The sequence below is a fragment of the Mustela erminea genome, chromosome 20 (assembly GCF_009829155.1).
Source record: "Mustela erminea isolate mMusErm1 chromosome 20, mMusErm1.Pri, whole genome shotgun sequence".
NCBI lineage: Eukaryota > Metazoa > Chordata > Mammalia > Carnivora > Mustelidae > Mustela > Mustela erminea.
In genome coordinates this window covers 15,506,662-15,531,646 of record NC_045633.1, presented here as the reverse complement: position 1 = coordinate 15,531,646, position 24,985 = coordinate 15,506,662, and the positions used below count along the sequence as shown (strand labels likewise).

The following is a 24,985-nucleotide window of genomic DNA, read 5'->3' as shown; positions in this document are numbered from 1 at the left end:
GGGGCGCCTGGGTGGCACAGTCGTTTGAGCGTCCGACCCTTGGCCTCAGCTCAGGTTTTGATCTCAGGGTCATGAGTTCGAGCCCTGGGTGGGGCTCCAGGCTGTGTCTGAATATACTTACAACCTGTAAAACAAGACTTCAGAACTCAGACTTGCTTATTCCTACTTAGGAACATTCTAGGGTCAGAAAGCACTTTGTTTTGCTTACAACTCCTCTCTCAGCATTACTCCTAGGAGTCCAAAAGAGACAACCGAAAGTCCGTCAGTGGACAAGTGGAGAAACAACACAGCAGGTCCTTATGATGGAATATTATACAGCCATGAACATGTACCAATAACTGCTACAACACAGATGAACCTTGAAAACCGGCGTGCAGTGAAAGAAGCACACATACGATTCCAATATAGAATTCCAGCTACAGGCAACGTCTGGATTGGTAAGGGTTGGAACAGGAAGAGGAGCGTGCCAGGCACTAGAGATGGCGAGGGCTAGAGGGTACAGGGTTCCTTTTGGGGGTGCTGAAAATACCCGAATATGGGCTGTGGTGATGACTGCACACTGAATATACCAGAAGCCCACAGCTATAAGTGCCCAAGGGGTGGCTTGTGAGGTACGTGAATGACCTCAGCAAAGCGGTCTCAAATGAGCGGGTACCAGAAGCCACCTCCGCAGCCCTGGCCCGTGCAGATGGCAAAGCACCGTCCACGCCGGGGTGTCACCTTACCAGCCACTTGAGCTTCAAGGAGAATAAGGTGCTAAAAAAGAACACGATCCAAATGAGCGGGCAGATGATGAGGCCGAGCCAGAAGATGCGAGCTTCCGCCTCGGTGGCGGCGATCTGGTTCGGAGAGGCCTGTGAAGGGAGGAGAGAGTCCGTTTTCAGAATGAGGGAAACTGGTTGCAGAGGGGCAGGTGGTATTCTTGGCTTCTTGTCCAAAGGCTTCTGCCACCCTCTGGGGTCAGGGGCGCACCTGCGGCGGCGGCCTCGGCCCAGGGCGGGGCTCTGATCTGCACAGAGCCCAGCAGGGACCCGTGCAAACTCTCCACAGCCGTTCCCCTGGGTCGAGTTTGACTTGTATGGACAGTACCTTTCTGGCTTCAAAAATCCAGTGGCTTTTCCCATCTTCGTCTATCTGGTTCCACCAGCGGAGGCCCACCATGAGTCTCCCAGTTACGTTCTGGGGGAAAGAGACAGGAGGGCTCTAAGCACGCCACAGGGAGAGAAAATCACCTTTCCACTGACGCACAAAATAAAGTCACCGATTTGTATTGAACTTGCCCTGGGAGCAGGAGGAGAGGTAAGCCGAACTACGCTTAACGTAACCAGTGACTCCCCCCACCCCCACATGCACGCCCTCCCCACAAACAATATGTAGCATACATATTTTTTAAATTTATGCAAATTTTACAAAAAATGCAAGCTGTAGGGAGTTGCCACCCTCCTAGATAGCGATCTGCAACCGTGGCAGCTGAGAATTACAGCCCTCGTGGGTTCAGGAGCGACGGCGTCACGAGCGAGGCGGCCTTACCTTCACAGACCAGAAGTCAAAGGACAGGAGGAGGAGCACGGTGACAAAGCAGCCCACGAAGCTTCTGCTGAACCAGTCGCAGCACACATAGGTGACAATGGCGCTTACTCGGAAAAATAGGTGGAAAAAGGTGGCCAACGGGTGCCTAGGAAAGAACCCAGAAGCCCCCTCACTGCAGAGGCCAAGAGGGCGAGCACCAAACTCACCCTATGGGCTCTGACTTTGCACGCTATTCCCCGTGCACTTCAAGCCCCGCCCCGCCAGGCTGCCGCTCCGAGCACGCCAGCACATCAGATGTCCTGAGACACTCATTATCCTACCAGCATCTTTCCCCTCTCGAAGAATCCAGTACTTTCCCCTCATTTGATCGCAAAGATCATGGGCCTTCTTCGAAACTCGGCCACCTTTGAAGTGAAACAGGACAGTGGTCACTGCCTTCCCACCTGATAGTGATAAGGACCAGTTCCCTAAAGATAAAGGTTGGGTTATTCCATCAGTAACTGGGCAGTCCACGTGCAGCCCACGAGGGCAGAATCTCGTGTCAGCAGGGAACCCACGTACCTGGATAGAGGGAAATCATGACTCATTCCACATCGGCTGTTTAAAAGAAAAGTCTAGGAAGACCAGAGACCCAGGGCTCGCTCGAGCACAAGGGCCGCCCATGTATCCAGAGCAGAGAGAACATCTGCCCATGGGGTTCCGGCAGGCAACAGCGGTGGGGGACACGGGCCAGGTAGGAGACCCTCACGCCATCCCGCTTTTCCCTTCGGAATCCACTTTGGGAGAGCACAGGTGGAAACAACGCAGAGCGAGAAAGCCACTGTGCGAGGCAGGGGGGCAGATGACAGCCAGGGGACGGACGACAGCGAAAGCACCAGCCTGTGCTGGGAGGGAGGGGCAACTGCCAGACCCCCTGTTTGCACGAGAAGCCAGAAACTCAAGAGTTGTGACAAGAGTGTGCTTCTACGTGACGACAAGTAATGTCAATAGGATAGCGCGGGCTGCTTCACGAGGGCCCATGAGCCTCCGCCTCCCAACCGGTCGGGTGCTCAGAGAGGGAGCCAGCAGACCTGGGAGCTGCATGGGGTGGGCGCCTGCTTGTCCTCCCAAGAAAGGGCCCTTCAGAGAAAGGAAACTGGGCTCCTAGGGACCTGGGAACTCCAAAGCAGGATTTATAGTGACTTCTGCCTTTACTCCCGATGTTCCCAAGAAGAAGGAGCAGGGCCCAAACCCCAGCTGTCCGCCGCAGTCCTTCTCACCCGTGCCTTTCAGATGTTGAGCTCTCCTGGCAGGCTAGCTGCAAGCCAGCCTGGGAACCGTACCCGGCCCTGAAGAGTCAGACATGACCCGTACACCCCCCGCATCTGGAATGTTCCTGAAGATCACACCCTTAGGGTTCTCGCATACTTTTTAAAAAATAAATGTTTGCTCCTTTTATTGTTTTTTGGTTTGGGTGTGGTTTTTTGGTGTTTTTGTTTGTTTGTTTGTTTGTTGTTTTTGAGAGAGGGAGAGAGAGTGAGCACACAGGGTGGCAGGGATGGGGCAGGGGGAGAGAAAGAGAATCTCAAGCAGACTGGCCGCTGAGTGCAGAGCCCAACTCGGGGCTCGATCCCGTGACTCCAAGATCAAGACCTGAGCCGAAACCAAGAGTTGGACGTTCAACCAACTAAGCCACGCAGGCGCCCTTTCTCTTATACCCTTTCAACCTTAAATCTTCCCGAGGATCTTTGAACTAAATGTCATAACACAGTCCTGCCTCTTCGCCTGGAAAATGAAGGTGTCCTCTATGCACTAACCGAAAATTCTTTGAGGGCCGAAGCCGTGTCTGAGATCATTTTATGTCCCCCCTAGTCCCTGGCATTTCAGTTTCTCGGCCAATAGTTGCGCCAAGCCTTGTAATCGGGTCTGTGTTGTAGAACAGTCTTGACTTGTATGAGACCCACATGGCCACTGTTCCAGGGTAAAACCTGGAAGTTAATGCATTCGAATAAATCCCCTGCCTACCCACTTTTTTTCAGCTGTGGTTTCCTAAAATAAAAACCAGAGAAATTCCCATTGTTGGAAGGTTCTGCTTAGTTGGGTCCCAGTTAAGTGATGTCCTTAACTTGCCATGGAAAGTACCACTACCATGGCCGCTGTCATTACTCAAAGCCTAGAGTAGACAAGGATGCCGACGGCACCCTTAAATACTGTTCCCATCCTGTTTGATGCAGGCTGTCCCCTGGGCCACCTATCAAACCCTCCTTCAGTCCGCCTCTGGAGTTGGCCCAGCCTGTGTCCCCCGCCAACACTCACATGCTCTCAGACCATTTTCCTGGTTTTGAGAGCTGTGAAGGCCATGGCTTACACCTGTCCACCCTTCCCTGCCAGGGGGTCCGCCATCCCCCACAGTTCTCTCTACCACCTCCGCGGCCACAGAACACATACACACCCCAACAGTCACCTCCACTTCCCAAAGCCACCGGCTTCCAACGCCACCCTCCCAGTCACTCACCTGTCCCCTCCCCGCTGCCCAGCCCTCCGCCCCGCCCTGAGAGGCAACCAGGACCGAGGTGCCAGAGTGAGTGTTCGAATCCTGGCTCCAACCTCAGAGCAGCTCTGCAGCCCGCCCTCAGCCACCCAACCCCCGAACACCTCGGTCTCCACTTCTGTAAAGTGGGAATGCCGATAGTCGCCACTTCCTCGCTGCGTGAAGGTGGCACATAGAAAGTGCCTGAAACCCAGACCGTGCTCGGGGACCGTGACAAGCTTACCTCAGCCCTCAGTCACTCGAAACCAATGCACCTCCAAGGAACCTGACGGCGAAATTTCCCCGCCTGGCCACAACTTTCTCTCTCACTCTCTTCACCTCTGCAGGGATCCGCCCCCCCCCCCCCCCCCCCCGGTCTCCTGACTTCTCCGTGTTCCCCCGCTCCCTTCCACCTCACTGAAGAACCTTCCTTGATCTTCACCTTTAACAGTGCTTTCCACTCGCCGGGCAGGAAGGGCCTGTCCATACAGGCGGTGAATGCCAAAGGAGCGGACTTCAGTGGTGGTCAAGGTGGGGAGAGTCGGCCTGGGCTTCTGTTTGTTTTAATCCATTTTCACAGTCCTGGGCCCCACAACTGTGGTCTTCCTCCTTGGAGGAAACTCAGAAAGTTCTCAGCTTGGCAGGCACATAAAGGCCACGGGAGGAAGCCCTGGGAGGTACACAAGGCCCCCCCTTCCCAGGGCATGCGGGGTCAGACCTGGAGCGTGGCCCAGGGCCGGATTTTACAAAGGAAAAGCCCTCTTCTACCCTGGATTCAAACTCTGGTCCACGAGCCAAATCTGGCCCACTTCCTGTTTCTATAAGTCAAGTTTTATTGGAACAGAGCCACGCTTATTCACTCCCTGGCCTGCAGTTCAAAATATTTACCTGGAAAGTGTGCCAACCTCTCCACTCCAGACCAGCATGAACAATGAGGAAACAAGGCACTGCTCAAAATAAAGCCAAAATAAAGCATACTGCTACTCACGGCCCCTTCCCCAGCCACCCCCCAAAAAACCTGCTTTCCAAAGCATGGTGGAAGCTGGCTGACGGACAGAACCGAGGGATGGTGCTAGAAGTCCGAGTAGAGTTACCTCTGGGGTAGGGGGTGGGGGGGACACACTGCCCGAGACAGGACACAAACACAGGTGTTGGACACACTCCGTATCCTGATCTCGGGATCTGGACATAGACATGTCCGGAAGTTCAAACCATCCACCAAGATGAGTGCATTTCATATACATCACACCTTCAAGTTTTGACTGAAGCCGCTGACCAAAAAGAGATCCTGGCAAATCACCCTAAAAATTCTCTATCTGGTATAATCCAGTAATCGCACTACTCAGAATTTACCCAAAGGAGTTGAAAATTCAGGTCGCCGCCCGCAACAGGGACAGATATTTACAGCCACTCTAGGCATCACTGCCCCTAATTGGGAGCAACCAAGATGTCCTTAATAGATGAATGGGTCAGCTGTGGTCCTTCCATACACGGGGGCACATTATTCAGCCCTAAAAAGGAAGGAGCTCCCCAGCCAGGAAAAGACAAGGGGGAACCTTAAATGCTTATTACAAAATCAAAGAAGCCTGTCGGAAAGGGCTGCATGCTGTAGGACCCCAACACTAGAATGTTCTGGAAAAGACTGAGAAATGGACACGGTAAACAAAACAAAACAAAAAAAACGCAATGGTTGACAGAGGTTAGTGGGGGAGGGAAGGATGAATTGGATGAGCACAGGGGACTTCCAGGGCAGTGAAACCATTCTGACGTAGTAATGGTAGACTGATGTCATCACACGTCTGTCCGAGCCCAGACAATGCACATGGACAAAGCTTCATGTAAAGGACAGATTACATGCTAACAACACTGCATTCATTCATCACTCGTAACAAATACAAGACACTAATGCAAGATGTTAACAGGGGGAACTTCTCAGGGGGAGGGACTTACGGGAACACTGTACTTTTTGCTCAGTTCTTCTGTAAACCTAAAAGGACTCTTAAAAATGGACACAGGCGGTAGCGGGGGACTGGGTGGTCTGTGTCTAAATTGAATCAAGAGAGTAAAATCGGGGGAGAACCATGTCCCACAGGCATACATATCCCCTTTCCAATAAACTTCTAAGGCAGGTCTGATCTGACCAGAAAAGGGTGGTTTAATCCTAAACTCAGCAGGGATGGAAGAGTATCTTAAAAAGCCATCCTTTGTTTCACTGTTTAAATTACTTTGAAAACGGTGCTCTGGTTTTTAAAGACGGTCTCCAGCTTGAATTCCTCAGCAAACAGCCCCTTTTAAGCTCTTTTCCTTTAAAACCTCATCCTTCTGGGACACCTGGGTAGCTCAGTAGTTTAAGCATCTGCCTTCGGCTCCGGTCCTAATCCCTGGGTCCCTGCTCAGTGGAGAGTCTGCTTCTCTCTCTCCATCTGCCTGTCTCCCTGTCTACATGTGTTTTTGTGCTCTCTGTCAAACAAATAAATAAAATCCTAAATAAATCCTCATCCTTCAGACACACTGGAAAGCTCTCTGCTTTTCACTGGAACACAGGTTAAGGAAAAACTATCTTTCCTCCTTGACTTCTTTTGCCCCTAAAACAAAAACAAAAACAAAAACAAAAAAACAAAACCCAAGTTATCTGAGATGACACCCAGGATTTGCTTTACAACAAGCTCAGGGCTGGACCCAAGGCGGGGTGTGAAGAGGACCCGGCCACGTGGAGGTTATGATGGAGACTCATCATTCCCTGTACTTTTATGGAAATCTGAATTAAAAAGTAGAAGAATCAAGAAAGCAGAGGCAGCCTCCACTTTGCATGGAGACAAGACACCTTTCAGAATAAACCAAGCCCACGGGCTGATATTCAGGGGGCTATCTGTGGCCACATAAAAATCCAGACCTAAAAATCCCCAACTGAGTAATTGACCATTACCGTTGGATGCATGAGGAAAATTCCAGAAAACGGGTCCTTTCTTCTGGGCTTACCAATCTCTCAACCAAAAGATAAATGTGGGTGGGGAGGGCACCGCTCCTTGGGACATAAATGCTCACCCAGCCCCCACCAGGACAGAGCCAGAGCACCTAGATCCACACACACACACACGCCATCCTTGCCCATGCTGGGGACAGGGCCCATTCAGAGCCTTGGTTTACTCATCTATCAAATGGGAGGACAATAACCACCCCAGATGCCGGAGGTTCCTGGAGAAGAAATACCTCAGACCCCAGACCAGAGGGGGCCTCAGGTAGCGGTGGCCATTCACCTCACTTACGGTTTCTCATTCATGGTCAGGACTTTTAAGAGGGGGAGAAAGTGAAAACAAAACAAAAAAGCCTTGACCAGTGGTGCTCTTTTTGGACGTCCTGTGTCAGATGTGTTTTTCCCCCACTGTTAAAAAAAGAATAGGGTGCTGCTATTTATTACTTCAGTCCTGACGCCCACTTCGTCAGGTGGCTCTTCCGCTCACGGCCGTGTGCCACCATCAAGGCGTAGGAAGAAGGGGACCCCCACGCACGAGGGGGAGACAGTGAAGACACCACTGACCCATCCCTCAGTTGCTGCCCTTGACCACTGGGACCTCTTAGAAAGGCGGGATCAGGGGAATCCCCCCAGACCTCCCGAGCCTGAATCTGCATTTTAACAAGACCACAGGGGACTCGCATGCTCCTCTCCATCAAGGGGCCCTCCTCTAACCCATGTTCAAGACCAGCTCTGCTCCAGGAGCCACGCAGAGAGAGGCTGAACCTGAAACCCCATGGGCCTGGCTAGCCAGGGGGCAGGGGAAGCATCTGGGCAGAATCAGATTTTTCTCTCCTAGAATACCCCAGAGGCACCGTGAGTACCACTCGGTCCTTCAGACTCGGGCTTCCCGCTTCCAACGACAGCATGTTCCCCTGCACCCCTGGTCTCTCAGCCCGGGACAGGCAGGTTTGCAGACCACTGGGATGTCAGCATGGGTGGATGGCTAGGTCCTCATAGCTTCGATTCAAAGGTCAGCCCAATAGTCAGTCTGAGCATGGAAGCAAAAAACAAAACAAAACAAAAAAAACAAAAAAAAAAAACCACCAGACTTCCCTCTGGTCACCAAGCTTTTAACTCTTGTTTCTGTTCTTGATTTCTTCTTAAAGAGACATCCCAACTTCAGAGGCTGGACAGGCTTAGCGAGCAAATTAAAGTGAACCCCCCGGGGACACATCGGTGGGCCCATGTTGGGCCCTGTGTTTGGTGGGGACCCCCCTCTCTCTCCTGGGGGCACCCAGCAGGACTCCCCGCAACACGGCTCAGAGTTTCCAGAACACCTGGACACAAAGAAGCTAAAAACCTCTTCCAACAAAAACGTGTCTACGCATGTTCCTAAGGACAACACGGACAGTCACCACAAAGTGGACACACATGTCCATCGCCAGAAGCATGGACAAAATGGGACCTACCCCTACAGGGGGACACGACTCAGCCACAGAAAGGAATGAAGCAGAGGCCCCCCGTGGACGAGCCCAGAACACGGGAGTCAGACCCAGAGGCACAGAGAGAGTAGGGCTGCACGTAGGAAAGACAGACAGGGAATAGGTCGGCGAGGGGACGGGGCTCTTGCCTCATGTGTCGGGGCTTCAGATGAATGGAAAAAAAACATTCTGGAGATGGGAGAGTAGAGACGCTGGCACAGGAGTGCGAACCTACCTAAAGTCGCCAAACTGTCCACTTGAAAATGGTAAAAAAAAAAAAAAAAAAAGGTAAATTTTAGAGTATGCCTGTTTAACCATACTAAGAAAGATACAAAAAAAAAAAAAAGGGGGGGTGTACGAAGGAGTCCTGGCCCTCACCACAACACAAAGGAACCTGGAAAACAGGACTGTGAGTAAAAGCAGCCAGGTCACGTGCTGGAGAACCCCATTCTGAGCAAACACCCGGAACAGGCAGATCGAAGGGGCCAGCCAGCACCTGACAGGTTGTCGGGGGCCAGGGGACATGGGGCTGAGTGTTTAGTGGGTACGGGTTTCCTTATGGGGCGAGGGAAGGGTTCTGGAACCAGGCAATAGGGATGGTTGCACACGTGTCCCTGAACTGTTCACTTTAAATGGTGAAAGCCGTCAATTTCACATCACGTGTATGTTACCTCAAGTTAAAAACAAGCAAAAAAGGAAGGGAGGCGTGCGAGGCTTGGGGAGCTCTCCTGCAGAAAGAAGACAGGGCAGGGAAAGTGCGAGCCCAGCCCCGCCCCACCCCCGAAGACCTGTGTGACACTGAGCGAGTGACTCAACCTCTCTGTGGGTCCCAGGGTCCTCGGCTACGAAACAGGATGGCTGAGACTCACGGCTGTCAGGGGGTTCTAGTCAGTCATCGTTGGCGTGAGTCATGTGTGTGCCCGCCAGTGGCGCCAAATGCATACACGGAGTTTCGGGGAAAATCCCAGGAGACTAATCAGTGCACCTCCGGGGTTAGGGTAGAGCCTGGTGGGCAGCAGGAGTTCCGTGAGTGCCAGCCGGGATCAGAAATGGTGCATCTGCCCTGGGGAGTGGTCCTTCCAGCACCTTCCTTTGTAGACAGCAGGCCCCTCCACACACGAATCACCTGGGTCTCTGGTTAAATCCGGATTCTGACTCGGGAAGGCTGGGGTGGGGCCCGAGAGCCAGCATTGCAGCAAGTACCTGGTGATGCCAGTGCTACCGGTCCTCGACCAACTCTAAGGAGTAGAATCACCTGCTGTGCCGGTTTCCCAGGGCGGCCCTAAGAGAGCACCACAAGCAGCCGAGCTTAAAACAGAAATTTCTCTCTTGAAGTGGTGATGCAACATGGGGGCTTAAGTGGGTAGGAGAAGAATCAATGAAACAAGATGGGATTGGGAGGGAGACAAACCATAAGTGACTCTTAATCTCACAAAACAAACTGAGGGTTGCTGGGGGTAGGGGGGTTGGGAGAAGGGGGGTGGGGTTATGGACACTGGGGAGGGTATGTGCTTTGGTGAGTGCTGTGAAGTGTGTAAACCTGGTGATTCACAGACCTGTACCCCTGGGGATAAAAATATGTTTATAAAAAATAAAAAATTTTAAAAAAAAGAAAAGAAAAGAAATTTCTCTCTCGCTCTCTTGGCCTGCAGGCCAGAAATCCAAAATCACAGTGTCAACAGGGTTGGTTTCTGCTGAGCTCCGCGTGGGAGAATCTAACCCGTGCCCCTCTCCTGCCTTCTGACGGCAGCTGGTACCCCTCGTGGTCCTTGGCTTGTGACTCCTCACCCCAATCTTTGCCCCCAACGTCACACAGCGTTCTCCACGTGTCTGTCTTCACAAGGCTGGCTTTCTAGAAGGACACCAGTCAACACTGCATGAGCAGCCCATCCTGCTCCCACCAGAGTTCAGCTTTACTAATTAGCTCTGCAAAGACCCTGTTGCCAAAGAAGGTCACCTTTTGAGGTGCTAGAGGTTAGAACTTCCACATACCATTTTTTGGGTTTTTTTTTTTTTTTTTTTTGGAGAGGAGACAAGCCAACCCATATCAACTACCTTGGGACAAATGAGCCCGAATAAGGCAGGTAAGAAGGAGATAGACATCTTGCAGGTAAGGAAGCGGGAAGTGTGGTGGTGAAGGGAACGACCCCAGGTTGGAGCAAAGCATCATTTATGAAGGTGCTGGTGGCCGGAATCGGGCCCCACCTCCCCTCTCCAGCTGGATCGTCCGGTCTGGTTTGCATGAAGGTGCACTAAGAGCTAGCAGCGGCCCTGAGCTGGAGACTGAGCACCAGAGCCAAGTCCTTCACCTCAGCCCTGAGCCTCCAGGCTGCCCCACCTGTGGCTTCCCCCGCAGTGAGCCACAGATCAACAGAAAGGGATCTGCTGACAACGGTGACTCTCCCAATCCCAAATACGTCCACTAAGAGATGGCAGTCCAGGCCCCACCTGACACACGTCCTAGCCAGTGGGCCTGGGAGCTGAGGCAGGACACACATCCAGATTGTGTCCTCTGGACGCCACACAGCCCATTTCAAGCACAGATGGAGAAAGCCGCAGGATAAGGCTGGGTCATCTGAGCACTGCAGGTAGCAGGAAGGCTTTCCGAGACCACGAAAGTCAGGGCAAAAGGCTCAGAGGTCAACTGGGAGCGGCTCCGGTGGGTCAATGGTGGGCCCATCTGAGTAACAACAATACACCTTAATCCGTAAGTCATCTGAAACTTACAAGCAGCCCTCCGCACTCACCTATGGGAGATGCGAGCAGATGACGGACTCATCGCTAGAACACAGAAGAGTGAAGGGCAGGAATCTAACAGGCATCATGTCTTTTCTCTATAAAGTACACGTAGCAATGACTACAACATTGACGGGGGAGAAGGAAGCTTCTAGATCACTTCGGCTCACTAATGAAGACGGAATGACAGAACTGGAAAGCGGCCAGACTAGAACCCCGAAAGGGCTCCGGGATGGAGGCCACGGAGGACCCTAAGGCATCAGGAGCCCCTGGTGGAAGGACGCCCCCCACCCCTTGAAGCTGGCACCCAAGCAGCCACACCTGAATTTCATCAGGCCCCGGGCTCCACCTACTGATCTGCGAGAAATGGAGGGGCTGAAGGAAAATCCTGACGGGCACTCCAAAATCCAGCCCGTAGGAAGCTCTATAGAAAACCAGCATGGGGGCGCCTGAGTGGCTCAGTGGTTTGGGCTGCTGCCTTCGGCTCGGGTCATGATCTCAGGGTCCTGGGATCGAGCCCCGCATCGGGCTCTCTGCTCCGCAGGAAGCCTGCTTCCCTCTCTCTCTCTCTCTCTGCCTGCCTCTCTGCCTACTTGTGATCTCTGTCTGTCAAATAAATAAATAAAATCTTAAAAAAAAAAAAAAAAAGAAAAAAGAAAGAAAACCAGCATGACTACAACGTGGAAAGAAAGACAGGAGGAGACTTGGGGCACTTACAGGTTAAGGACCCAAGAAATCCAGCAACCCAGTTTTAACACGTGCGTGTCACTCTACTGCGAGTTCCAACAAATAATACATAAATAAAAGTATGAGACCATCAAGAAACTTTGGACACAACTCTGGAATGCAATTTCTTCTAACAAGCCAACCGAGATACACCCAGAATCTAGTGTATTTCCCTGTTCTCCTCATTTGTCTGATCATATCTCCTCCCTCCTCCTCCTCCTCTTTCTACTCCTTCTTCTTCTTCCTCTTCCTCCTCCTGCTCCTCCTTATCCCCCTCCCCCTGGATATTTCACAGTATTTGGGAATTATTCGTTATTTTCAAGGGAGAAAATGCTATTATGGATTTGCTTTTGAAACTGAGTTCTTGGGCGCCTGAGGGGCTCCGTGGGTTAAGCCTCTGCCTTCGGCTCATGTCAAGGAAGCAGATTACTGCCTTGTGAATTTCAGTTCTGCTATTTACTGTGTGACCTTAGACAAGTGACTTCACCTTCTTGGTCCAGCTTCCCCACCTGCAAAATGGGAATAATCACATCTACCTAACAGCAGTGCCGGGAGCACAGGGGCACCCTGTGGACACTCATGCATCTGTCCCTTCCTTGGGCAGGGCTCTGTCAGTAGCCAGCCTCTGAGATGATCTCCGGTGACCTCAACCTCCTGGTGTGCACACCCTTGTATCGTAACCTCCCACGGTGAACCAGGGCTGGTCTGCATGACTAATAGAATACACCATCTGACCATCTGTCACTTTTGAGAATGGGCTAAAAGACACTTTGGCTTTCCATCTTAGTTACTTTCTCTTGCTCTCTCCCTCGCTCTCCCTGAGGGAAGCCAGCCACCGTGTTAGAAGCAGTGCTGTGGAGAGGATCGCCTGGCAAGGAGTTCTCCAACCAATAGCTATGTGGTTGGCCTCCAACCAACAACCCCCAACACACACACACACACACACACACACACACACACACACACACACACGAGCCCATGGGAGCATTCCCTACTCATCCCCAAATGAACAATCCAGAAAAACCTGCCTCAGTGTCTCCCCCACAGGGGAGCAGGTCCAAAACTCAGCTCATCCCTCCAAAGCTCATGGTTTTCCCAAAGAAACCAGCTATCAGTCTCTTGTTTTCAATGATTTAATCGCATCTTACTAAGTGAAAAAAGCCAATCTCAAAGGGCTGGATGCCAGCTTTACAACATTCTGGAAAAAGCAAAACTAGAAAGACAAGAAAAAGATCTGTGGCTGCTGGGGGTTGTGAGGAGGGAGAGATGAGGACAGGGAGCACGGAGGATTTTTAGGGGACTGAAGCCAGTCTTTATGATACCCTCAGGAGAATGCATAGTACAGAGTGAACTGTAAGGTAAACTGCAGACTTTCGGTCATGACGTGTCCATGTGGGTTCGTCAACTGTAATAAAAGTTGTATCTGGGGGGGTGGTGAGATGGGCCAGCCCGTGGGGAGGGGCAGGAGGACATAGGGGACATCTCTGGACCTTCTCCTCAGTTTTGCTGTGAACTCAAACTTCTTTTAAAAATAAAATCTTTAGGGGCGCCTGGGTGGCTCAGTGGGTTAAAGCCTCTGCCTTCGGCTCAGGTCATGATCCCAGGGTCCTGGGATCGAGCCCCGCATCGCATCGGGCTCTCTGCTCAGAGAGAGCCTGCTTCCCTTCCTATCTCTCTGCCTGCCTCTCTGCCTACTTGTGATCTCTGTCTGTCAAATAAATAAATAAAATCTTAAAAAAATAAAATCTTTAAAGGGCACCTGGGTGGCTCAGTCAGTTAAGCATCTGCCTTCTACTCAGGTCATAATCCGGGGGTCTTGGGATCAAGCCCTACATCGGCCTCCCTGCCCAGCGGGAGGCCTGCTTCTCTCTTTCCCACTTCCCCTGCTTGTTTTCCCTCTCTCGCTGGGTCTCTCTCTGTCAAATAAAAAAATAAAATCTTTTTTAAAATTTTAAAAATAAAGTCTTAAAAAATAAAAATAGGCACCAATGTATTGAGGTGAAATTCAAATCCTATAAAAGTAACTATTTTAAGGCAAACATTTCAGTGGCACTTAGAAATTCACACTGCTGTTCTAAAACTCCCTCACCATTCCCTAGTAAAACCCCCATCCCCTTCAGGCACTTTTTCCTCATTCTATCCTCCCAGCATTCCCTGGTGGCGGCCATCTGCCTTTTGTCTTCGGTGCACCTTCTCTGAGCAAGTCAGGTTTGTAATGTGACCTCTCCCAATTTTTTTCAATTTAAATTCAAACTCACTTACAATACTTCCCAGGCCGGGACGCCTGGGTGGCTCAGTTGGTTAAGCGGCTGCCTTCGGCTCAGGTCATGATCACAGTGTCCTGGGATCGAGTCCCACATCGGGCTCCTTGCTCAGCAGGGAGCCTGCTTCTCCCTCAGCCTCTGCCTGCCATTCTGTCTGTCTGTGCTCGCTCTCTCCCCCTCTCTCTCTCTCTGATAAATAAATAAAATCTTTAAAAAAATAAAATAAAATAAAATACTTCCCAGGCCTCAGATCGTGTGTCTGAGGCTTGGAATCAGCATCCTGACTCTCCCTTTGCAGTTCTTATTCGAGGGTATTTTAAAATCCAGGGGAGACACGCATCTGTACGATAATGCAGGCAAACTGTAAGGACCTGTTACCACCATCTGTGGTCGTGTCTGAGTCATCCTGAGAGTGACTCGCTCCTGTAATGATTGAGGAAGGACTATGGTGGTGGGACATGCAGGGCTGAGCCCCTTTGTAAAGAGGATTTCCTCAGGGCTGGAGAAGGGCTTGCCCCGGGGCCGGTCCCCTCGGGTTCCAACCCAAATTCATTGAATTGGTCTTTACTAAGAAAATATCATGAGTATCACTCACAAGAATTTATGGCTAAGCTTTGTATCAACACATGCACCCCCATGCCAAAGAAAGTAAACACACGCGCACAGACACACACGAGCCAATGGGAGCATTCCCTACTCATCCACAAATGAACAATCCAGAAGAATCTGCCAAGTCCCCAGATGCATCCCCGGCATTCAGCCAGCCCAGGCCACCAGCTTTTTCTGCCTATACCCTGGCTCCATCAGCCCCAAAGTACACCTCCTACCTCTGGACCTTTGCACCTGCTGTTTTCCTGCCAGAACTCTCCTGCTGTGCATCTTTCCTCAGCTGGCTCCGCCTCCAAATTCGGGTCCAAATGTGCCTCTTCCCAGAGGACAACTCTAAATACCCCCTCATCTAAAGAAGCCCCCCTTCCCTCACATACCCCTTCCTAGCGCTGACCACTCTCTGAAGTTACTTTGTTTATAGATATTTACTTAGCGGCTCACTGTCTTCTCCTTAATTAAAATGTCAGCTCCATGCAGGCCAGGACTAGGCCTGGCTGGTTTTCTCTGTGTCCCCCAGAACAGTGTTCAGCTCACAAGTCTTGAAAATTTGTGTTGATTTATTTTTTTTTTTAAAGATTTTATTTACTTCTTTGCCCGAGAAAGCACAAGCAAGGGGAGAAGCAGGCAAAGGGAGAAGCAGACTCCCCGCTGAGTAGAAAGCCTGATGCAGGACTCGATCCCAGCACACTGGGATCATAACCTGAGCCGAAGACAGATGCTTAGCCGACTGAGTCACCCAGATGTCCCAAAAACTTGTGTTGATTTAATGAATAAATGAAATGAGGGCACAAATAAAACAGTGGTTCTCAAAGGGGAGGTGATTTTGCCTCTGCCCCCAGCAATATCTGGAGACATTTCTGGTTGTCACCACGGGGGGACGGCTACCATCTAGGGGGTACCGCCAGGATGACTGCTCAGAATCCTGCAGCATCCTGAGGGACAGTCCTCGCCAACAAAGAACATATTCCCCAAATGTCAATAGCATCAACCCCAGAATGAATGAGCGAGTAAATTAATCACGGGTCCACACAGTCAGCCTGCCATCCAGTACCAACCATCAAGGAACCAGACCTATGTCCCCAAGTGCCTTCCCTTCTTGTGTGGGTCACACTTCAGCAGAAATCTCCTCTTGGTGACTTTATTGGAGACGAGGCTTATGCAATCAATTTCAAGTTAACGAGAACTACACACAAGAGGAAGTTAAGCCGTTGTAGATTTAAGGAGTTAATTTCAAAACATGTAATTCCGTGCCCTAATCAAAGAGAACTGAAATTCATCTAGTTCCCTGATTCTGTGGGTTCTTTTCCTTGGTAATCATGGACCTTCCTCAAAATTAAACAATCAGCTCTTGCTGGGACCTGTTTGTGTGTTGTATTTCTATATGTTTTAAAATAGATTTCAGAGTGGAGAGAGGAGCCGCAGAACCTCCCCAAGATCAATGGGGACGGGGTGGGTTCTGGGGGGAGGGAGCCTCACTTATTGTGGGGAACAGACTTCCTGGAATAATAACAAAAAAACACCCAAAATTCTTCTCCTTAGTGTGTTGGAGCATGGTGTGTGTGTGTGTATTTGTGTTTGTGTGTGTGTGTGTGTTTGCATAGTGACTAGAGCTGCCCCTGTCTGGATTTCTGAGAATGTCAGGTGACCACCAAGGCTCTGTCTGTGGTCATCTGCCCGCTGCTCCTTCCTTACCCCCTGGGAATTGCTGGGAATTCTCAGAGTCCCCTCGAATGCAAATTTAACTTACCTATAACCTAACCCCACACACAGAGAGAGGGGATAATCTCATCAGAATTCTCAATGGGTGATTTTGCCCCTAGGAGACATCTGACCACGTCTGGAGACTTTTCTGGTTGTCATCAGGGGTGGAGGTGAATGCTCCCACCATGAGATTCCTACAATGCACGGGACAGCCCCACAACAAAGAATTACCAAGTCTAAAATATCAGTTAGTGCTGAAGTTAAAAAACCCTGCTCTAAGGGGCACGTGGGTGGCTCAGTCGGTTAAACAACCAACTTTTGATCTCAGCTCAGGTGGACTTCAGGGTCGTGCACTGGGCTCTGCGCTGGGCATGGAGGCTGCTTTAAAAAAAAAAAAGAGGGAAAGCCGCTCTAAAAATGGGGAGCAATTCTGCACTCCCGGAGACAGGGGGAAAAGGTCAAGTATTCCCCCCGGGTAAGCATAAAATGGGAGCCTTAAAAATCCTATCCCCATGACTCATCCCTAAGTGTCCCTCCTTGTGTGAGCATCTGGCCCACCAGGCAGAAATTCAGACTCTCGGGATTCAAATCTCCATCCTGCTACCTGCTAGCTGTGTGACCTTGGGCAAGTCACTCAAGTGAGTGAGACTTTGGGCAAGACTCTCCATCAATTTATTGGCTCTTCAAACCACTAAACATCATAGTATCCCCTTCACAGGTTTGCAATATGGGTGAAACAGACCGTTGTAACACGGAGCACGCGCTGGTCAGGTATTTGCTATTGCTATTATGCCTTTTCCATTCGCTATCACTTCCCCTCCAACGCGGCCAACAATTTCATCTGTGGCTCAAGCTGAGGAACCACTTTGGCACCCAGCATGGGACGATAAAGCGACGGTGGGAGACTTCCTGAGAGACAGAACGTTATTCTGCTGGACAGGCAAGTTGGGGATTTGCGGGGGTAGTTCTGATTTCATGTGGTTTTTGCCTTAGGGCCTGCTCCACCCCACTCCCATGTGACGCCCTGGGGCATCTGGGACCAAGGAACAGGGAGTTTCTGGATTCACGATTCTGGCCCGGATGAAGACCCACCAGCCCGTCGTGACTGTTAAGCTCAAAATCAGACCTAAGAACGCTATCCGCAGCAAGAAGAAACCAGCCTACTTCGGGGGAACGCCCCTGCACCCCATGACCTTTGGGTCTAAATGAATTTTGTGAAGACAGTGCCTTGAAAGTATACATATAACTTTCAAGAGGATAGAGTCTCGGTCTCCCGTGTGACAGTCTCAAGTGATAGGTGACATCCTGTTCTGACTGAGGACGTGCCTCCTCCTTGGCCCCGCCCACAGGAGCAGGACACAGGAGTCACAAGAAGGCAGGTACGAGGTACCGTTTATGAAGCCCCTACAAGGTGTCAGGGGTCCCACTCAGCTGGTTCGATACATTTAGTACCTTCTCTAGTCCTCTTTTGGCAACCTTACGATGGAGCAAACATTATCCCCATTTTACAGATGAGAAAATGGGGGATTTGGAAGGTATTCTGACTCGTTCAAAGTCAACATCGAGAGTACAGGGTTAACATCAGGCCTGCCTGGGAATGATCTCGGTCTCCCACAGCAGTGGGGCCTCTGCCCACTCAGAGTGTGGCACTGCCCTGGGTTGGAAGAACTGGACCTCAGGGAACAGAATCACAGAAAAGGTTGGTAGGACATACCCTAACATGGCCCATGTAGGTGGCAGAGCACAGGGAACCGTGTGTATGGATGGTAGCTGGATCTCGCGATGAGAGGAAGACGTGGTGCCTCACGTCCTTCCATAGGATGGGTGAACTGATGTAGTTTTAACTGAACACCTATTGTGTCTTGTGAGGCTGTCGGCCAAGGTGAACCCTTAACCAAGTTAGTTGGCTAGAGAATGGTGAAACCAAGATCCAAACCTGGGTCTGTCTGATCTTGAGTCCGGGCTCCCCCAAAGCAGCTGGGAGCCCAGAGTACTCACTCAAAGTTGGTCCGCAGCACAGCATGGCGAAAAGATGGTTTATTCTATGGCTCAGCAACTTCCCTCCTGCCCAAGAGAACTGGAAACATACGCTCACAGAAAAAATTGTACAAGGATGTTCAAGGCAACACTTCTCATAAGAACCAAAAAGCAGAAATAATGCAGATGTCCATCAACTACAAGGGGATAAATAAATTGCTCTAGCCATACGATGAGATACTATCCAGCCATAAAACGGAATGAAGAAATGTCAAAACACAGACAAACTTAGAGAACGTGATGCTCAGTGAAAGAAACCAAACAAAGGGCCACATGCGGTGTGATTCCATCTCTATAAAATGTCCAGAGCAGGGAAATTCATCGGAACAGAAAGTAGATTGGTGGTTGCCAGGGTGCTGGGGGAGGGGCATGTGGGAAAAGCGACTGCTGAATGCGCACAGGGTTTCCATCTGGGGTGATGAAAAAATTCTGGAACTAGACAGTGGTCATGGTTGCACAACCCTGTTAATACACTAAAAACCACACTGAGCTTGCATTCTTGGAAAGGGTGGCTTAGGGTATATGAACTATATTCCAATTTAAAATACACACAACACAATATGGCACCGAAAGCAACAATAACTAAAGTATAAATAGGCATACAGAACTACGTCAAACTAAGACACTTTCATGTATCAAAGGATATAATCAGCAGAGGAAAGGTAACCTATGGGATAGGAGAGAGTATCTGCAAATTGCATATCTCATAAAGGGTTAATATGCAGCATATATAAAGAAGTCCTACAACTCAACAGCAAAAAATCCAATACCTTGATTTTAAAAAATGGGCAAAGGACTCTGGTCTCTGTCCCAGGGCTTAGCCCAGCACCTGCTACCCAGCAGATGTGAGATAAATATTTGCTGAACAAGTTGCAGTAACAACCACGTAGTGAGATCAAGTTGGTAACATTATCCCCATCTTATAGACAGGCTAATCAAGGCTCAGCAAGGCAAGATGACCTTTCTAAAACCACAAAGCCAGCTGATGGTAAAAGGAGAGGGGGCCCCAAGATGCCAGACTCCTGTCAGATGACCCTTCTCTCATACCATCTCCCTTCAGAGTCAATCTGGCACCCATTTCAATAGGAATTCCCAAATAATAATTCTGGCCCTATACTAGTGGGCCTTAACTTTTTTAGCTCATGGGCCTAATAGAGTCCTTTTCCCAACGGCACACACATATGAGACTTAGAGAATAGTCTCCTGGAGACTCCTGGACCTCCTGGAGCCCCTCCATCGAGCTCATTAAGAACCCCCTTTACATCCTGCTTTCCCAGGGGAGGGGGCCTTATTTATCCTCAGGATTGTTGAGCCCTATCTACATTCTTGAGCATCAGAGCCAAGGAAAGATGCTATTTTAAATGCACACTCCTGGATGGGAGGAAGCAAGATGGCAGAGGAGTAGCAGACTGAAATGAAATTGGGTCCCACGAGTTCAGCTAGACAGTTATCAAACCATTCCAAACACCTACAAACTCAACAGGAGATAGAAGAGGAAGAGCAGCAATTCTAGGAACAGAAAAGCGACCACTTTCTGGAAGGTAGGACGTGCAGAGAAGTGGATCCCAGGCAAAGGGAAGACAGACCACAGGGGAGGGGCTGGCTCCCAGCAAGCCACGGAGCAGCAGAACACAAAATCGGAAATGTTCAAATTCTGCTACACTGAGGAACATCGCTCCAGAGGCTAAGCGGGGGTGGTACCCTCATGGGGACAGTGAGGTCTCAGGTCCCACGGGGTGACAGAAAGATCAGGGATGTCTGAGTGTGGCAGAGTTCCCAGGTACGGCTGGGTCCCCCAATAATGGGTCCATGGTCAAAGGAGCGAGACTGATACAAAGCGAAGGTCACGCAAATCTTTATTTTGCACCAAGCATCGAGAATCAAACTGACCGGTCAGGGCCATCTCTTGCAAAGAGGCAACCCCTCTCTTCTTTACAGACTAGCTTTTAAGAGCAAGGGCCATGTGGTTGGGCCTGGCCACGCACAGGTGACCAATGAGATTGTAACACAGAGAAAGCTGCACATAAGTGACCAATTGAATTACAATTTACCCTATAGTAGATATATGAATTAGTCTATCACCTTGGTCAGAATTGGCGCCCAAAGGGCGGGGCCCATACTCCTTGGTAGTTAGGGAGACAGTATGCGCCCCCCACCGATTGGATACCTCTACCTGGCCTGACCCACCCTTGTATTTGGGCTTTGTGATCTGGGACTAGTTTCCGGGACTTGTTTTTCAGTAAGTTCCCTGAAGGGGAGGTTGGGGGCAGGGTCAGGATGGAGCTGCTCTGGCTAAACAGGCCCTTACAGTATGAGAGTGGGGAAGCCAGCTACAGAGACGGAGCCAAGGAGGGGTCTCTCAGCTTGGGGTTCCCTTAAATCGTGATCCAAGGCACAAGCCACTGCTCTTCAGGCAGGGACCCCACAAGTGGCAGATCTGGGGAGACACCCCCTTCCTCTTCTGGGAAAAGCGTTGCGGGAGTGTGCTGCAGGAATCAGCTGGGTTTGGAGACTCCAAATGGGGCCGTGTGCCAGAGAGAGAAACACTTGGGCACAGGCTGGGGGAGCTCAGAGTGTGGCCAGAGACCAGGGAGACGGGACAGATTGACTGCTTTTCTCTGAGTGTGCACTGAAGAGTGGGGCCTGAGCTCTCGGCTCCTACAGGGCTGGAGAATGGAAGACAGCCATTTTCATTCCCGCCTTCCAAAGCGGTACGGAGAGCGTTCAGGGAAAAAAAGCTCCCGTTCAGGGAAAAAAAGCTCCCGTTCAGGGAAAAAAAGCTCCTGAGCACAAACTCGAGCAGATTACTTAGCCTGGCCCCAGGCAAGGATGCTGTAATTCCACCTTGGGCAAAGACATTGAAGAATCACTGCAACAGGCCCCCACCTCAGAAGATCAGCAAAAACATCCAGCCAAGAGCAAGTTTACCCACTAACGAGAACTGCAGAATTCCAGAGCTAGGGGAAAGTAACACTGAGAATTCATGGCTATTTCCCCATGATTCTTTAGTCTTGCAAAGTTATTATTTTTTTTTTAAAGATTTTATTTATTTATTTGACAGAGAGAAATCACAAGTGGGCAGAGAGGCAGAGAGAGAGAGGAGGAAGCAGGCTCCCTGCTGAGCAGAGAGCCCGATGCGGGACTCGATCCCAGGACCCTGAGATCACGACCTGAGCCAAAGGCAGCGGCTTAACCCACTGAGCCACCCAGGCGCCCCGCAAAGTTATTTTTTTTAATTTTTTTTTTCTTATTCTATTTCTTTAATTTTTCCTCTTTCCTCTTTTAACATTTTCCAACTAGTTTATCTTAACAATATGGTTTTTTTTTAAGATTTTTTATTTTTTTATTTGACAGAGATCACAAGTAAGCAGAAAGGCAGGCAGAGAGAGAGAAGCAGGTTCCCCGCTGAGCAGACAGCCTAATGTGGGGCTCGATCCCAGCCCATTTAGCCACCCACGCGCCCCCTTAACAATATGTTAAAAAAAAAAAATTTACTAAATCTTCATTATTATAGCCTTTTTTTTCTTTAGATATTATTTATTTGACAGAGAGAGATCACAGTAGACAGAGAGGCAGGCAGAGAGAGAGGAAGGGAAGCAGGCTCCCCGCTGAGCAGAGAGCCCGACGCAGGACTCGATCCCAGGACCCTGAGATCATGACCTGAGCCGAAGGCAGCGGCTTAATCCACTGAGCCACCCAGGTGCCCCTATTATAGCCATATTTTATCCCTTCATTGTATTTAACCTTATTTTTTGTATACATATAGGTTTTTTCTCTTTAACGTTTTGGGACACAATTTCTTCTAATAGATCAAAATATACCCTAAATCTAGCACATGCCCCTGTTCTAGTCTCCAGCCCAATTAAATTCTCTCCTCCTTCTTTTTTTCTTTTTCCAACCAATTTATCTTAATTCCTTTTTATCCTTTTTTAGAATTTCTTAAAAATTTTTCATCTTTACAGTCATCTTCCAACCCTTCATGATGTTTATCCTTATTGTTGTATATATATAAGTTTTCTTTCTTTAAAATTGGGAGGTAGTATCTTCTGAGACCAAACTACACCCAAATTCAAGTGGGTGGCTCTGTTCTATTCATCAGTCTAATATATATATATGGGGAAAAAAGAAATAAAAATTAAATATATATTATATATATAATATATATAATTATATAAAATATATATATTAAATATATATATTTAATTTTTATTTCTTTTTTTCCCCTTCTCCCCCGGTTTTCAGTCTCTTCTGATTTGGTTAGCATACATTTTTCTGGGGTCTTTGCCACCCATTTAGTACTTTATTCTCTCATTCATATATTCTTTTTTTTTTTTTTTAAAGATTTTTATTTATTTATTTGACAGAGAGAAATCACAAGTAGATGGAGAGGCAGAGAGAGAGAGAGAGAGAGGGAAGCAGGCTCCCTGCTGAGCAGAGAGCCTGACGCGGGGCTCGATCCCAGGACCCTGAGATCATGACCTGAGCCAAAGGCAGCGGCTTAACCTACTGAGCCACCCAGGCGCCCCTCATTCATATATTCTTATCTGGATAAAATGACAAGCCAGAAAAACACACCAGAAAAAAAAAAAGAACAAGAGGCAGTACTGAAGGCTAGGGACGTAATCAATACAGACATTGGTAATATGTCAGAGCTACAGTTCAGAATGATGATTCTCAAGGTGCCAGCTGGGCTCAAGAAAGGCATGGAAGATATTAGAGAAACACTGTCTAGAGAAATAAAAGCCCTTTCTGGAGAAATAAAAGAACTAAAATCTAACCAATATGAAATTTAAAAAAGCTATTAATGAGGTGCAATAAAAAATGGAGGCTCTTACTGCTAGGATAAATGAGGCAGAAGAGAGAATTAGTGATATAGAAGACCAAATGGGCGCCTGGGTGGCTCAGTGGGTTAAGCCGCTGCCTTCGGCTCAGGTCATGATCTCAGGGTCCTGGGATCGAGTCCCGCATCGGGCTCTCTGCTCAGCAGGGAGCCTGCTTCCTCCTCTCTCTCTGCCTGCCTCTCTGCCTACTTGTGTTCTCTGTCAAGTAAATAAATAAAATCTCTTTAAAACAAAGAAGACCAAATGATGGAGAATAAAGAAGCTGAGCAAAAGAGAGACAAACAACTACTGGACCACGAGGGGAGAATTCGAGACATAAGTGATATCATAAGATGAAACAACACTAGAATAATTGGGATCCCAGCAGAAGAAGAAAGAGAGAGAGGGGGACAGAAGTCATATTGGAGCACATTATAATAGAGAATTTCCCTAATATGATGAAGGGAACAAGCATCAAAATCCAGGAAGCGCAGAGAACCCCCCTCAAAATCAATAAAAATAGGTCCACAACCCATCATCTAAAAGTAAAACTTATAAGTCTTAAGAGAAAATCCTGAAAGCGGCTCAGGACAAGAAGTCTGTAACATACAATGGTAGAAATATTAGATTGTCAGCAGACTTATCCACAGAGACCTGGCAGGTCAGAAAGGACTGGCATGATATATTCAGAGCACTAAATGAGAAAAACATACACCCAAGAATACTATATCCAGCTAGGCTATCCTGAAAATAGATGAAAAGATAAAAAGCTTCCAGGACAAACAAAATTAAAAGAATTTACAAACACCAAACCAGCCCTACAGGAAATATTGAAAGAGGTCCTCTAAGCAAAGAGAGAGCCTAAAAGTAGTAGACCAGAAAGGAACAGAGACAATATACAGTAACAGTCACCTTAAAGGCAATACGATGGCACTAAATTCATATCTCTCAATAGTTACCCTGGATGTATATGGGCTAAATGCCCCAATCAAAAGACAAAGGGTATCAGAATGGATTAAAAAAAAAAAAAAACCATCAATATGCTGTCTACAAGAAACTCATTTTAGACCCCAAAACACCCCCAGATTTAAAGTGAGGGGGTGGAAAACTATTTACCATGCTAATGAACATCAAAAGAAAGCTGGGGTGGCAATCCTTTATAACAGATAAATTAGATTTTAATCCAAAGACTATAATAAGAGATGAGGAAGGACACTGTATCATGCTCAAAGGGTCTGTCCAACAATAAGATCTCATAATTTTAAGTATCCGTGGGAGCAGCCAACTATATAAACCAATTAATAACAAAATCAAAGGAGTGCCTGGGTGGCTCAGTGGGTTAAGCCACTGAGCTCGGGTTGTGATCTCAGGGTCCTGGGATCGAGACCCGCATCGGGCTCTCTGCTCAGAGGGGAGCCTGCTTCCTCCTCTCTCTCTGCTTGCCTCTCTGCCTACTTGTGCTCTCTCTCTCTATCTCTCTGTGAAATAAATAAATAAAATCTTAAAAAAAATAATCTCCTAACAAACAAGAGCCCAGGGCCAGACAGCTTCTCAGGGAATTCTACCAAGCATTTAAAGAAGAATTAATACCTATTCTCCTGAAACTGTTCCAAAAT

The 24,985-nt window shown here is 49.0% G+C and overlaps 1 protein-coding gene across 1 annotated transcript in view; it reads right to left on the bottom strand.

The window, feature by feature from the left end:
* Positions 1-24,985, bottom strand: part of TVP23A (trans-golgi network vesicle protein 23 homolog A) — a 34,041-nt gene that overhangs the window by 2,040 nt on the left and 7,016 nt on the right. Inside the window, exons 3-5 of the mRNA XM_032327406.1 lie at positions 1,531-1,675; positions 1,090-1,179; positions 726-854 (exon numbers count right to left, since the gene is read on the bottom strand). Coding sequence (XP_032183297.1) covers positions 726-854; positions 1,090-1,179; positions 1,531-1,675 — 364 coding nt within the window. The remainder of the gene's footprint in view (positions 1-725; positions 855-1,089; positions 1,180-1,530; positions 1,676-24,985) is intronic.